Here is a 13,611-nt window from a genome sequence, read left to right as displayed (position 1 = left end):
GACTCTAGCAGTCTTCTCTTAAGCCAGACATTAATGAGATTTGCAAAAATGTAAAAACACTGCTGTTCTTATTTCTTTTTGGTTTTGGAAAATATAGTCATTTTTTATTAAAAAATAAGTTAATTCACTGAGCTGACTAACACAAAAGTTCTCATCTGGAAGGAGATGCCAGCTGCAGAGTTTGTACATGTCATACAACGAACAAGTAAGAATTGACAACAGCATAATTAACAACAGGATCAATAGTTATCAAACTTTTTGGTCCAAGAGCCCCTTTCCACTCTTTTTTTTTTGTGGGGGGGTGAGGGAGATTGGCCCTGAGCTAACATCTGTTGCCAATCTTCCTCTTTTTGCTGAGGAAGATTGTGGCTGAGCTAACATTTGTGCCAATCTTCCTCTGTTTTGTATGTGAGACGCCACCACAGCATGGCTAGATAAGCAGTGCATAGGTCCATGCCCGGGATCCAAACCCACAAACCCCAGCCCAGTGAAGTGGAGCAAACAAACTTAAGCACTGCGCCCCCAGGCTGGCCCCACCCCTTTCCACTCTTAAAAATTACTGGGGATTCCATAAAGCTTTTGTTTATGTGGGTTACATCCATTGACATTCACCAAATTATAAATTAAAACTAAAAAATATTTAAAAGATTTAATTCACCTAAAAATAAAACTAAACCTAAGGCTTATTAACATATACAATATGATAACTATTGATCCTGTTGTTAATCCTGCTGTTGTCAATTCTTTATTAAAACTGTTGAACATGACACCCTCTGGTACATCTTGAGGTGAAAAACTCGGTCAGAAGTGCCAAATGGCCACCGAAGACAAATTTTCCTAAGGACTGGCTTAATTTTTGTCCACCTGTAAACTTACTTGTTCGTTGTATGACATGTACAAACTCTGCAGCTGACATCTCCTTCCAGATGAGAACTTTTGTGTTAGTCAGCTCAGTGAATTAGAGCTGGCCAGAAATAATGTGGAATTGATTTTTTAGATGACTCATGATCCGTCACCCTGAGCATCTGGGAGACTGATGTTACTAATGTGGGCCCAGGCTTTTCTTTCCTTGGTAGAAATTCTATTTGGTGACTGTAGCGGGTTTTTTAAGTTTTAAGAGTATGGGCTTTGGTTTCATGTCTTTGTATTTCCATGTCCATGCACGGTGCATTAGATAGAACCAGCATAGGTTATCCACATGTACTGGTGAGTTCCCAGCTTCTCCTGCAAAGGGCCGCGCCCTCTCTGCAGCACAGAGCCTCGAGATCCCCAGCTCTGAGTCAGGACCTTTGGCCAGTCTGCCTTCCGTTTCACTGCTAATGGATTACTGATGTCTTCACCTTACACTTACTCAAATCAAAATAGAATCTGATGGTTACCTAACCTACTTAGGATAACCTGATATAACAATTTTAATATCATTTCCTGGAATTTACCAAGCAAATGAGAATATTAGACCAGGTAATTTACTCAGCTCAACTGATTCTATTTTTTTAACTGCTACTTTTTAATGCTTTTCAGTTGGGAGGGGAAATGTGTATTTTCTAGTATATGCGTAAAAATGCCCTGGTTTCAATATTGTTTTCAGGCAAGAGGAGGAGCGAGGCCGGGTGTACAACTACATGAATGCTGTTGAGAGAGATTTGGCAGCCTTGAGGCAAGGGATGGGGCTGAGTAGAAGGTCTTCAACTTCCTCTGAGCCAACCCCTACGGTGAAAACCCTCATCAAGTCCTTCGACAGTGCATCTCAAGGTAATTTCTCATACACTCTGCCGAGGGCAGGCAGTTGTATTCACTTACCGTGTATTCTCTGGCCTAGTTTGATAGTCATTGCCATCTTGCTCTCTAGAGTCTCATCAAATTTCGTCTACTGTTAATGAATTAGTCTTACTATAAGGTGAATTGTAACAGGAGACCTGGGATCTGTTCAGCTTCAGGGATCTTCGTCTCGGACTTGTGCCTTACCTCATGCAGAGGGGTATCTTCACACAGGCCTGAGACTTTGAGTATCTTCTGTATGCTGAAGAACATCCAGGTGTGTCATGTCAGCCCTTTCCCTTCCTCTGAACTCCTTCAGGCCTGTATATTCAAACATCTGCTTAAGGTTGACACTCAGGTGTCTCCTAGACAACTTATTATGTCCAAAACCAAATCAGTCTTTCCCTTCAGTCTTCAGTCTTTCCCTTGTGTAAATGGCAGCACCGTTCCACCAAGTTACTTAAGCCTGAAATCTAGGAATCCTCCTTCTTCCTTAAATCCTTCTTCTTCCTCACCTCCACCTCTAATCCATTAGCAAGTCCTCTTGATCCAGCTTCCGACATGCACATCTTTGCTCTCTCTGCTTCTCTCCATCTCTAGTGGCACAGTCAAACTACTAGTTTAAACCACCATTAGCTGTGCATTTCAGTAACCTCCTAATTAGTCTCCTCATTTCCTTTCATGACAGAAAGATCTTTTCCTGACTAAAAGTCTTTGTTTGCTTTGCTGTGGTTAGAATGAGATTCAGATCCTCAGACACCTGCATGGTTCACCCTGCCTTCCTCTTACCTCCTTTGAACCACTCTGCCCTCTGCACTCCAGCTACACTGCACTTCGGGTCCTGAAACGGGGCAGGCTCTGTAGCACACATGCTCTTTTCTGCCTGGAAGCTCGCCCTCCTCCCCTTCAGGTGACTGACTCTTTGTCCTCTCTCTAATCTCCGTAGCTCTAGGAAAGGGAAGGGGATGTAGCTGTTTACAACAACTAATTGTGATGTGTCCTAAAGCTTCAATTTTCATCTAGAAATTCTTTAAACTTCATGATAGCTTTATTCTAATTCACTCTAATAAAAGTAGAGCTTCTGGAATCTGTAGTCTGTGATTATACACAAATCAGTTTCCTTTGAGTTAAAATCAGAGAAAAGTCACTTGTATACTCACACACACTGTTGATCCAGACCTTTTAGAGGGCAGTTAGGCAGTATCTTCCCATTGAAAATGCTGTCTTCACAGACCCCAAAGTTCCTATACGTGATACTGGCACAAGTATATAAAGATATCTGTCTGTCTACCTACCTATCTATCTATCTATCTATATACACACACACACAGTTTTCAGTATAGTGTTGTTTGAAAAAATGGAAAACTTAGAAATTGCATTAATGCCCATTAAAAGGGTTGTCAGTCATGACCCATTAACACAGTAGAATATTACGCATCTTTTAATAAGGATGAGGCAGATCTCGAAGTACTGATGTTAAAATATGTCTGGGGTCCTTAGTAAGTTGCAGACCAGTATTATATAGTGTGATCTCATTTTGTTTTTTAAAGTACATAGATACTTGCATTGAAAGTGCAAGAAGGATGCACTTGGAACTGTTGTTAGAGGCTACCTCTAGGTCATACGGGGTAAGGTGAAAGGAGGACTTTAAAAAAATATATGCTTCTAAAATAAAATGATACTAGGATGTCTAGACTAAATTAAAATGGTGCAGTTATTCAAAATAGTAATAAAATGGGCTTTAGTGCAAAAAGATAATCTACTTCTATACTAAACTTTAAAAAAAACCAATATTTTCTAGTAAAATACATCTAAATGACCCAGCAATTCCACTCCTAGTTATATATGCAAAAGAAGTGAACACGAACATTCAGACAAATACTTGTACATGAATGTTCATAACAACACTATTGACAATAGCCAAAACGTAGAAACGAGCCAAATGTCCGTCAGCTGATGACTGGATAAACAGAATGTAGTATATCCACACAATGGAGTGTTATTCAGCCATGAGAAGGAATGAAGTACTGATACATGCTGCCGTGTGGATAAACCTTGAAAACATGCTAAGTGAAAGAAGCCAGACACAAAAGCCACATGTTGTAAGATGCCATTTATATGAAATATGCAGGATAGGCAAATCCAGAGAGACACAGAGCAGTTTGGGGTTGCCAGGGGCTGGAGGGAAGGGTAGATGGGAGTGGCCGCTTAATGGGTACTGGGGTTCCTTTGGGGTGATGAAGATGTGGAACTAGGTAGAGGCGATGATAGTTGTACAGATTTGTGAATGTACTAAATGCCATTGAACCGTACATTTAAAAATGGTTAACTTTCTATTATGTGAATTTTATCTCTAAAAAAATACATCTACACAGTTTTGAATATAAGTACTTGGCTGCATCAGAAGGTCTCCAGTGATCTCCCTCTTCACCTTGCCCCACTGTGTGATGTGCCTGAGTTCATCTGTGTGTCCCATTTTGATTTTAACTTGGCTTCAGATAGATAACCATTTTTATGTGCCCTCTACCAGAATCTATGCTAAGCCCAAGTATCTAGAAGTGAATAAATTATGGGTCCTACTTTTGAACAGTTCAGTCTAAACAGGGAGACTGACATGCATGCAAGTAATCACACATCCATGGGTTAAGTGCAAACCAGAAAATGCATCTGACATGAAGTGATGAGCTCTGTGGGAGGAGGTGAGAAAAGATGAACAGGGGCCCACTTTCCTTTGTTTAATACAGTTCGAGAACATCCACTATGTGTCATGCTTCTTACCTGATGCAGTTACAGAAATCCTCTTCTTGGGTTTTTTGTACTTGAATTTCCTTGGTTTATGGAGCACTTTAACCACATAAGTTAATTAAATAACGAAAAAGAAGTGACTGGCATAACCAGGGTTGGAAATAAACACAACTACTCTAGGGAGGAAACCACCCACGCAGTGGCTGGACGAGCGCCGACTGCCGGGCACAGGTGTGAGTGTTCGGTGGAGGTCATGCACCAGTCAGGACGGTTTCCAGGGGAGCTGCGAGCATTGGTTCATCTGGTGATCCCTTCAAGGACCAGTTAGGAAAGCTTCCACTGTACCTGATGCATTCATCATTTCCTTGTTTGTTGTTCCTCTAGTTCCAAACCCTGCTGCAGCTGCAATTCCTCGAACGCCTCTGAGTCCAAGTCCTATGAAAACACCCCCTGCGGCAGCTGTCTCCCCTATGCAGGTCAGTGCCTGTGCCCGTGGGGGACCCGGGGGCCTCACATCTAAAAGATAGTCCTCTTCAAAATCATTTACATTTATGTCGGGGCAGATGACTACCTTATGAGGGATATAGTTAGGATTTTTTTCCCTAAGATACTGTGAATATCCTTAATTGAGATAAATTATGTAAATATTAATTGTGCTATTGTTGTGAAAATCTCTAGTAATAGTGATAGCTAACACCTACTGAACACTTTCTGAACACTTGCTATATGTTATACACTGTTCCAAATGCTTTTTGTTTTTGGTGAGGAAGAGTGGCTCTGAGCTAACATCTGTTGCCAATCTTCCTCTTTTGCTTGAGGAAGATTGTCACTTAGCTAATATCTATGTCAATCTTCCCCTCTTTTGTATGTGGGATGCCGCCATAGCATGGCTTGATGAGTGGTGAGTAGGTCCACGCCTGGAATCCGAACCCATGAACCCTGGGCTGCTGAAGTGGAGTGCATGAACTTAACCACTATGCTACCAGGCCAGGCCTCTAAATGCTTTTTGATGTTAACTCATGTAATCATCACAGCAGCTCTGTTGGATATTGGTCCTATTTTATCCCTAGTTTTCACATGTGGAAACTGAGGCCCAGGAGGGTTAAGCAACTTGTCGAGGGTGATACAATTAAGAAGTGGTAGAGCTGAGATTTAAACCTGGGCAGTGTGGCTTCGGAAACCATGCTTTTAACCATTGCACTAAGATACCTCTCTAAATAGAATATGTAGTTGGCATGTTTCAGCCTTTGTTGCATAGCAAATCACTTCAAAACTTAAGTGGTTTAAAACAGCAATTTTATTATTTTTCACATTTCTCTGGGTTGACTAGGCGGTCGTTTGCTGCCTTTGCCTGGGCTCCGCCTGCAGCTGCACTTAGCTGGCGGGTGGGCTGGCACCTGCGCTCAGCAGGCATCCATGGAGAGCACTGGGCTGCTCTCTCTGCGTGCTCTCTCCTCTCAGGCTTCTTTGTGGCAGGGAGTCTCAAGCTCCAAGGGAGTGAAAATGGAGTTAACAAAGCCTCTTAGGACCTGGGCTTGGAACTTTGACGAGGTCTCTTCTATCCCGTTCTTTTGGTCCAAGCAAATCGTAAGGCCAACCTGGATTCAGAGTGGGAGGGGTCTGCGCAAGGCATGAAGTCAGAGAAGCACGGTTCGTTGTGGGCCATTTTGTAGCGGTCTAGCGCAAGGGCATTGCTGATGCATGAGAAACAAGTTTCAGAAGGTGCCCTTCCTTGCTGCTGTGGAAGTGCAGACCAGAAGCAGGGCAGATGGTTGTTCCTCTGTTCCTCTGTAGTGCTTGAGAGGCCCTCTCCTCGTGCCCTTGCTAGTAAGCCAACTTGTGGAAAGAGTAGCTGAGGTGGAGTTTTTCCACGTGATTGATAGTAGCCAAAGGAAAAATAGCATAAAACCTAGTTCCCTGGGATTTAGGGTAGCCTTGGCTGCACCTCTTCCCTAAAAAATAGGGCTTGGGAGCATTTTCTTTGAATGGAGACTTGTGCTGTGTGAGTTACTGGTCATGTATTTTGTGAGTGAACTTTTTAACTTTATCCTTTGTAAAGTTTAGGGTAAAACTGTGCTCCCTCCTCATTTGTAATGTTGCAAATTAGTGGCTTTGCGTTTACGTTTATGTAGAATTTGCATTTATATTTATGTTATACTCTTAATTTAAAAGGAAGGCAAGGGGAATTCCATATTCGATCTGTAATGAGCTTTTTATATGCTCTATTAATCACACTTTTTCTAAAGACCTGAAGATGTAAATAAAAACAAAGTAAGTGTGCAAAAATAAACTTCAGATAAGGTGGAGTTTCTCTAAGTAGTGTTTGTCAGTTGAAGTTTAATATACAAGGCATCACTTTGTAAACTTTGTAAAGGTAAGAGGGGAAAAATCTCCTCTTTCTAACTTGGAAAAAAACTAATAATTACAAGCCACAATCAGTAGCTTTTTAGTACTTGATTAGTTAGCACAGTGTTTCTCAAACCTAATTGTACATAAAAATCGTGGGAGAGTTTTTAAACAAATAGATTCCCAGCCTTCATCCCAGTGAACAAGAATCTCTGGGAAATATGGCCCAAGACTGGGATTGTTAATTTTTCAAAACTCCCTGTGGGAATTTCACTTCTGGCTATGAGGGAGTAACGGGCTGGATTATTCTGCCAGCGTAAGCTACTAGAAAGCTGGACAAAATATAGGACAAAATTCTATTCAGATATTGTACACAGGCAGTGCATGACTGTGATCCATAAATAAAAGTTAAGAAATGAGGTAAGTCCTACTTTGGCCCACACTTTTCCTGTAGGCAGTTTCCAGATGGTGGTGCAGAGAGGGTGAACCCAGATGGAGCACGGAAGGGGAAACCAGTTGGACCTGAGGAGACACAGATCAGTGTTCAAGGAGAATGAGAGTGCTAGAATTTACGGGGCTGAGTACCTGGGAGGGGGGAGTCTATGCAGAAAAGGGGGTCTAGAACTTTGCAGAGACGTCCCTTTGAGTCTTGGCCTGAATGCCAGTCTGCACATGCACAGGGTGAACCTTTACAAGGCTGAGCGAGAACAATTTACCAGGAAAGGACAGTTACCAGGGAGCTGTCGGACAAACCATAGTTTCCCCAGGGCAGGGATCATTTGAGTTCCCACTGGCCACTGTGACAGAACCTCTTTGAATATTTGAGCATTCATTAGACACCTCCAAGGGCCACACCGTAAAGTAAAACTAAATAGCCCTAGAGTGAACTCTCTTCTAGACCTGCCCTAAATGACCTTAAAAATAAGCCTCAAGACGGCCAAGGAGATCCATAAGTCCCGGGGAAAGGCAGCCTCTGAAATGCTTCCCAGTGATCCGCACCTCCTGGTAGTCCTGGTCTGTGTAGTCTGCCCCTCCTGAGGGCTGGCTGGTCTTCCTGACTAACTTCTGATGAATGGAATGTGGCAGCAGTGCTGGGATGTCACTTACAAGATAAGGTTATAACGAGATAACTTCTGGCTTGAGTACTTAGCTTGCTCTCGCTTAGATCCAGTCACTCCCATGAACAGTCAGAAATTGAAATATTTAGCAATAAATTTAATAAAATACTGTGTAAGACCTGTACAATGAAAACTATAAAATATTGCTGAGAGAAATTAAAGAAGTAATAAATGGAAAGACACATCATATTCATGGATTAGAAGACTCAATATTGTTAATATCTTGCAGTGCTCCCTCACATTGATCTGTAGATTCAACACAATCCCAATTACAGACTCAGCATGCTATTTTTTAGAAATTGATAATATAATTTTAAATTTATGTGGAAATTCAAAAGACTGAATATCCAAAGCATCTGGGGAAAGAAAGAACAAGTTTGGAGGACTCACACTGCCTGATTTTAGCACGTAGCGTAATCCAGACAGTGTGTCACTGACATAAGTTTAAATGTAGACGTGAGATCAGTAGAATAGAGAGTCCAGAAATAGGTCAATTGATTTTCCACAAAGGTGCCAAGGTAATTCAATGGGAGAAGAATAGCCTTTTCAACAAAGGATTCTGGGACAACCTGATATCCATAGGGGGAGAAAAACAGCCACAAGTCTTACCTCATGGCATTTATAAAAATTGAAATTGGCCATAGATCTAAATGTAAAAGCTAAAACTACAAAACTTCTGGATGAAACCATTAGAGAAAACCTTCATGACCTTCAAGAAGGCAAAGATTTCTTTTTTTGTGACACAAAAAAGAATGAACTATAGGAGACTGCCCAGTGGTGTAGTGATTAAGTTCGTGTGCTCTGCTTTGGCAGCCCATTGGTGGCCTGGGGTTTGCAGGTTTGGATTCCTGGCACGGACCTACACACCACTCGTCAAGCCATGCTGTGGCAGCATCTCACATACAAAATAGAGGAAGGTGGGCACAGGTGTTAGCTCAGGGCCACTCTTCCTCAAGAAGAAGAGGAAGATTGGCAACAGGTTTTAGCTCATGGCCAGTCTTCCTCACCAAAAGAAAAAGAATGAACCATAAAAGAAAATTGATAAATTGGGCACAAAATTTAAAACTTCTCTGAAAGACATTAAGAAAATGAAAAGACAACTTACACACTGGGAAGAATATTTTTACAATACATTTATCTGTCAAAAGACTTCTATTCAAAGAAGACTTGGCTTCATCCCAATAAATAACGGACAAAAAATTTTAAAAGTCCCTTCTCAAGAGAAGTTACATAAATGGCCAATAAACACATGAAAAGATGGCCAACATCATTAGTCACCGGGGAGACAGAAATCAAATAATCCACAATGAGATCCCAGCACATACCCTTTAGGATGGCTCAAATTAAAAGACGATATCAGGTGTTGGTAAGGATGTGGGTTTCTACTGGGAACATGACAGGAGTAGATAGAAGTTAGCTAGATAATAAAGCACTAGGGAAAGCTGAGAAAATAAGCAGGAGAAAAAACATACAGGAAACAGCACAGTGTGTGTGGAGAGTAGTAGTTTGGTGGTTTGAGCATTACCTAGAGGTGGCAGGCGGTGAAGCAGAAGAACTGAGAGGTTTTAGGTATTTGGTGGATACTTCTGGCTGCATGTAGAGGGATGTATGTATAAGGCTGGAGATGAGGAAGCCGATGACAAAGTTGTCGTGCTGAATTAAGATGACTAGTTGTATGGGTGCAGTTGTAGTAGGAAAGGGAGTGAGTAGTGACAGAATTGAGATCTACTTGGAACCAGTGCGTGGTTGGCCAGTAAAAGTACGATAGGAGCACATTCGTGTTTCACCAATTGGTATGTGATATTTAAGAATTCTCTTTAAACGAAAGAATACCAGTGGTGCCGGGGGTCAGTGCTATGGGGTCAGGGAAGGGGAGGGAGGTGTGACTGTAAAAGGGCCACGGGAGGGATGCTTAGGGTGATGGAAATGTTCCGTATCTTGACGGTATCAGTGTCAATATACTGGTTGTGATATTATACTATAGATGTTACCATTGGGGAAAACTGAGTAAGGGGCACATGGGATCTTTCTGTATTAATTTTTTCAATAGTATTTTGATCACATTATATGCCTATGAGAGACAGAGAGTGTGTGTGCGTGTGTTGGCCTTACTGTAACAGTATGGAAGGAGTTATGCAAATCCATAACTAAATGTTTACTCTCTGCAACATTTGCTTTCTTTGTGAGGCCCAGCTCTAAATTTAACCTGACTTTGACACCGGTTATCTTCTGATTTCAGAGACATTCCATAAGTGGACCAATCTCTACATCCAAACCCCTGACAGCCCTGTCAGATAAGAGACCAAACTATGGAGAAATCCCTGTTCAAGGTGCGTCTCATCTGTTGCAGTATTTCACTTTTGTTATTAATTTTTTGGTTCTTGTGACATTTTGGGCTAAGTAAATTATTTTCTTTGTTCTAGACATTATTTCAGCCAATCTGGTATATATCTTTATTGGAAGTTTACTAATAATATGTCTTAGTTACAAACGGGGAGATGAGTTATTAATAAATGCATCTTGGAAGACAACTCTCACAGCATTAGCGTGGGTGGTAGAGAGTGCACCCCATTGCTAGGCACTGTATTTCCTAGTTCTTCATAGGGTAGGTGTTGTTATCCCTATTTTATAGATACTAAAAATGAGGTTTCAAAAAGTCAAGTAACTTAATGCAGGTTAACACAGTTAATGAACAGTAGACAGGGGCAGCCTGACTCCAAAGCCCATTCTTTTAATCTCTGTGCTCTGTATTGTTTATAAGAGGAAACTGAGACTCTGAAAGATGAGGTCCAGCAATGCTGTGCATTTGTAAAGGTTTTGCCCATTTTCACACGGCTCTTTGTGGCAGCCTAGGGCTCACTTAGCTGATGCAGGCCAGTCTCCTCCAGGCATTCCTCTGTGTGTTCTCTCGGTTATGGAAGTTAGGCTCTGTGGGTGAGACTACAAGGATTCAACAGATGTGGGGAGGAAGTAAGCAGATTTGTGAGAATTACTCCCTTAAAGAACCTAGGGAGCTGGCTCCATGGGCTCCATGTAGCACCTGTGCGGGAAGATTTCACTGTGGCAGTTGAACTGTCTGGCCCCGTACCTGCCAGTCTTGGATGTTCAGATAAGCTGGTTGTGCACACATTTAGGGACAGTGGAGCACAAGATGGTGCTGCTGCTACCTTCCCTGCACAAAGACTTGCCTTTTACCTCTGCTTCTTGGCTTCTGGTTTATTCGTCAATCGTGACCTGAGGTCTTCTCCCCCCTCAGAAGATTCTCTCGCTAAGGGAACAAATAGTGGAAGCTTTAAAGTCTCTCTTTACATCTTTACCATGTTCCCACTTTCCCCTCCCAGGTGGATCCATCAGGGGCTAGGTATGTGTATGTGGTACAGATCACTGGACTCATGTGTCCTGGCTTTGGCCTCTTGTGGCGCAGTTTCCTTGTCTGTGAGTTGGGAATAGTCTTGAATACCCAGCTCACGGGATTCCTAAAGCCTCCCTTCCAGGCTCTGCAGTCAGGCTTTCACCCTCCCGTTCCACCACAGTTGCTTTCCTTGAGGTTGTAGGTGACACACCAGTCAGCTCTCAGTCCTAGTCTCATGTGACTGTTGGCAGCATTTGGCCCTGTTGAGCACTCCTTATTCCAGGATATTCTTTTTGGTTTCCATGACCCACACTCTTGTGTCTCCTCCTCCCTCCCTGGCCGCTCCTCTGTCTACTGTGCTTGTTTCCCCTCCCTGACCTGTAAGTGGTGGTGTGCCCCAGAGTTCAGTCTCGGCCTCTCTTCTTCTGTGTGTACTCACTCTGTGATTGAATCTGTCTCATGGCTTTAACTGCTCTTTGTCACACTGACGTCTCCAACCTATTCCTCTCCTCTGGACTCCAGACTTGTATATCCAATTGCCTACTTGACGTCTCCATTTTGATATTGAATACTCTCAGACTGAGTGTGTCCAGGACCAGATTCCCACATTCCCCAAACTTGTTGTTGTTGTAATTTGTCTTCTCCATCTCAGTTATTGTCAGTTTCATTCTCCAGAACACTTAGAGTCATCCCTAACTCCTTTCTTTATCTTAGACCCCATATCAGAGACCTGTTCAGTTCTTTAGGGAACCCCATTGGGTCTACTTTCAGGATGCATTCAGAATCAGAGCCTTGCTCTTCCCTCTACTACCACCTCCTTGGACTAAGCCACCATCATCTCTCACCTGGATTCTGGCAAAAGAGTCCTAATCCCCCTCGTAACCTATTCTTAACCCTACAGTCCATGTAGTCTTGAAGAATGTAAATTGGGACATGTCATTTTACCCAGAACTCTCCATTAGCTCTTCATTTCTTTCAGAAGAAAATCTTGAGTTGTCTTAGTGGCCTCCAGACCTCCCAGCCTGGCCTCACTTATCTCTCTGGCTTCACCACTTTTCTTTCTTGGTCCCCTTGCCAAGCCGCACAGGCTTTCTTGTCCTCTGAGCACTCAGGCACACTCCTGACTCAGGAACCTTGCACTAGCTCTTTCTCTGCTGGAACACTCTGCCCAGGTGTCCAGGTGTCTCACTCCTGCTCTCTTTCAAGGCTTTGCTCAAATCTCACCTTAGCCCTGAGCACCATACTTAAAATTATAAACCACTCTCTCCTCTATACGCTCCTTTCCCTGATTTCTCTCCCTTTAAAAAAAAATATATATATATATTTTTTGTGGTGAGGAAGATTTGTAACGTCGTTGCCAATCCTTCTCTTTTTTTTTTGCTTTTTTGCTTGAGGAAGATTAGCTCTGAGCTAATATCAGTGCTAATCTTCCTCTATTTTGTATGTGGGGTACCTCCATAGCATGGCTGACGAGTGGAGTAGGTCTGTACTTGGGATCCCAACCCGCGAATCCTGAGGCACTGAAGCCGAGTGTGTGGAACTTTAACCACTTGGGCATGGAGACAGCCCCTAAAAAAGTTTTTTTAGGTTTAGTGCTTTTCCCTTCTGCCATACTATATAGTTTACTTATCTGTGACTTTTATTGTCTGCCTCCCTAGATTGTGAGGTCCGTGAGGCCAGGGATTTGTGTCTTGTTCACTGAGGCGTCTTCAGCACCTCTACTAGTACAGGCACACACCTCGGAAATATTGTGGGTTCAGTTCCAGACCACTGCAATAAAGCAAATATCACAATAAAGGAAGTCACGAGTATTTTTTGGTTTCCCAGTGCATGTAGGTTACATTTACACTATACTGTAGTCTGTTAAGTGTGCAATAGCCTTATGTCTAAAAAACCCAATGTATGTACCTTAACAAAATGTCACGCAGAGTCAGGAAGTGAGCAAATGCTGTTGGAAAAATGGCACCGATAGACTTGCTGTAAACCTTTAATTTGTAAAAAAAAACGCAGTATCTGTGAGGCTCAACAAGGCGAAGTGCAATAAAACAAGATATGCCTCTATTGGGCTCTAGATAAAAAAATTGTGAGATGAGTGAATAAAATGAGTTAAAGCATGTAAAGTGCTAGCAAAAATTTTAGCCCATAGTAAATGCTCATTGTTAGATTTTATTGCTGTTACGTGTGGATTTTTTCTTAGTAGCACAAGTGGCTGAAAAGGATGGTTCTTTATTGTTTATGAGTAAAAGATTTTAATTCATTGCAAGGCAACCAAAGTCTGCAGGATTTTGCTTA

At 42.3% G+C, this 13,611-nt stretch overlaps 1 protein-coding gene across 7 annotated transcripts in view; it reads left to right on the top strand.

Moving 5' to 3' along the window:
- SPECC1L (sperm antigen with calponin homology and coiled-coil domains 1 like) overlaps positions 1-13,611 on the top strand; it is a 135,774-nt gene that overhangs the window by 61,410 nt on the left and 60,753 nt on the right. For all 7 annotated transcript variants that reach the window (XM_046639739.1, XM_046639737.1, XM_046639733.1 and 4 more), the window contains 3 exons: positions 1,589-1,752; positions 4,888-4,979; positions 10,207-10,297. In XM_046639739.1, coding sequence (XP_046495695.1) covers positions 1,589-1,752; positions 4,888-4,979; positions 10,207-10,297 — 347 coding nt within the window. The remainder of the gene's footprint in view (positions 1-1,588; positions 1,753-4,887; positions 4,980-10,206; positions 10,298-13,611) is intronic.

The sequence above is a fragment of the Equus quagga genome, chromosome 15 (assembly GCF_021613505.1).
Source record: "Equus quagga isolate Etosha38 chromosome 15, UCLA_HA_Equagga_1.0, whole genome shotgun sequence".
Lineage (NCBI taxonomy): Eukaryota > Metazoa > Chordata > Mammalia > Perissodactyla > Equidae > Equus > Equus quagga.
This window is presented reverse-complemented; position numbering and strand designations above follow the sequence as displayed.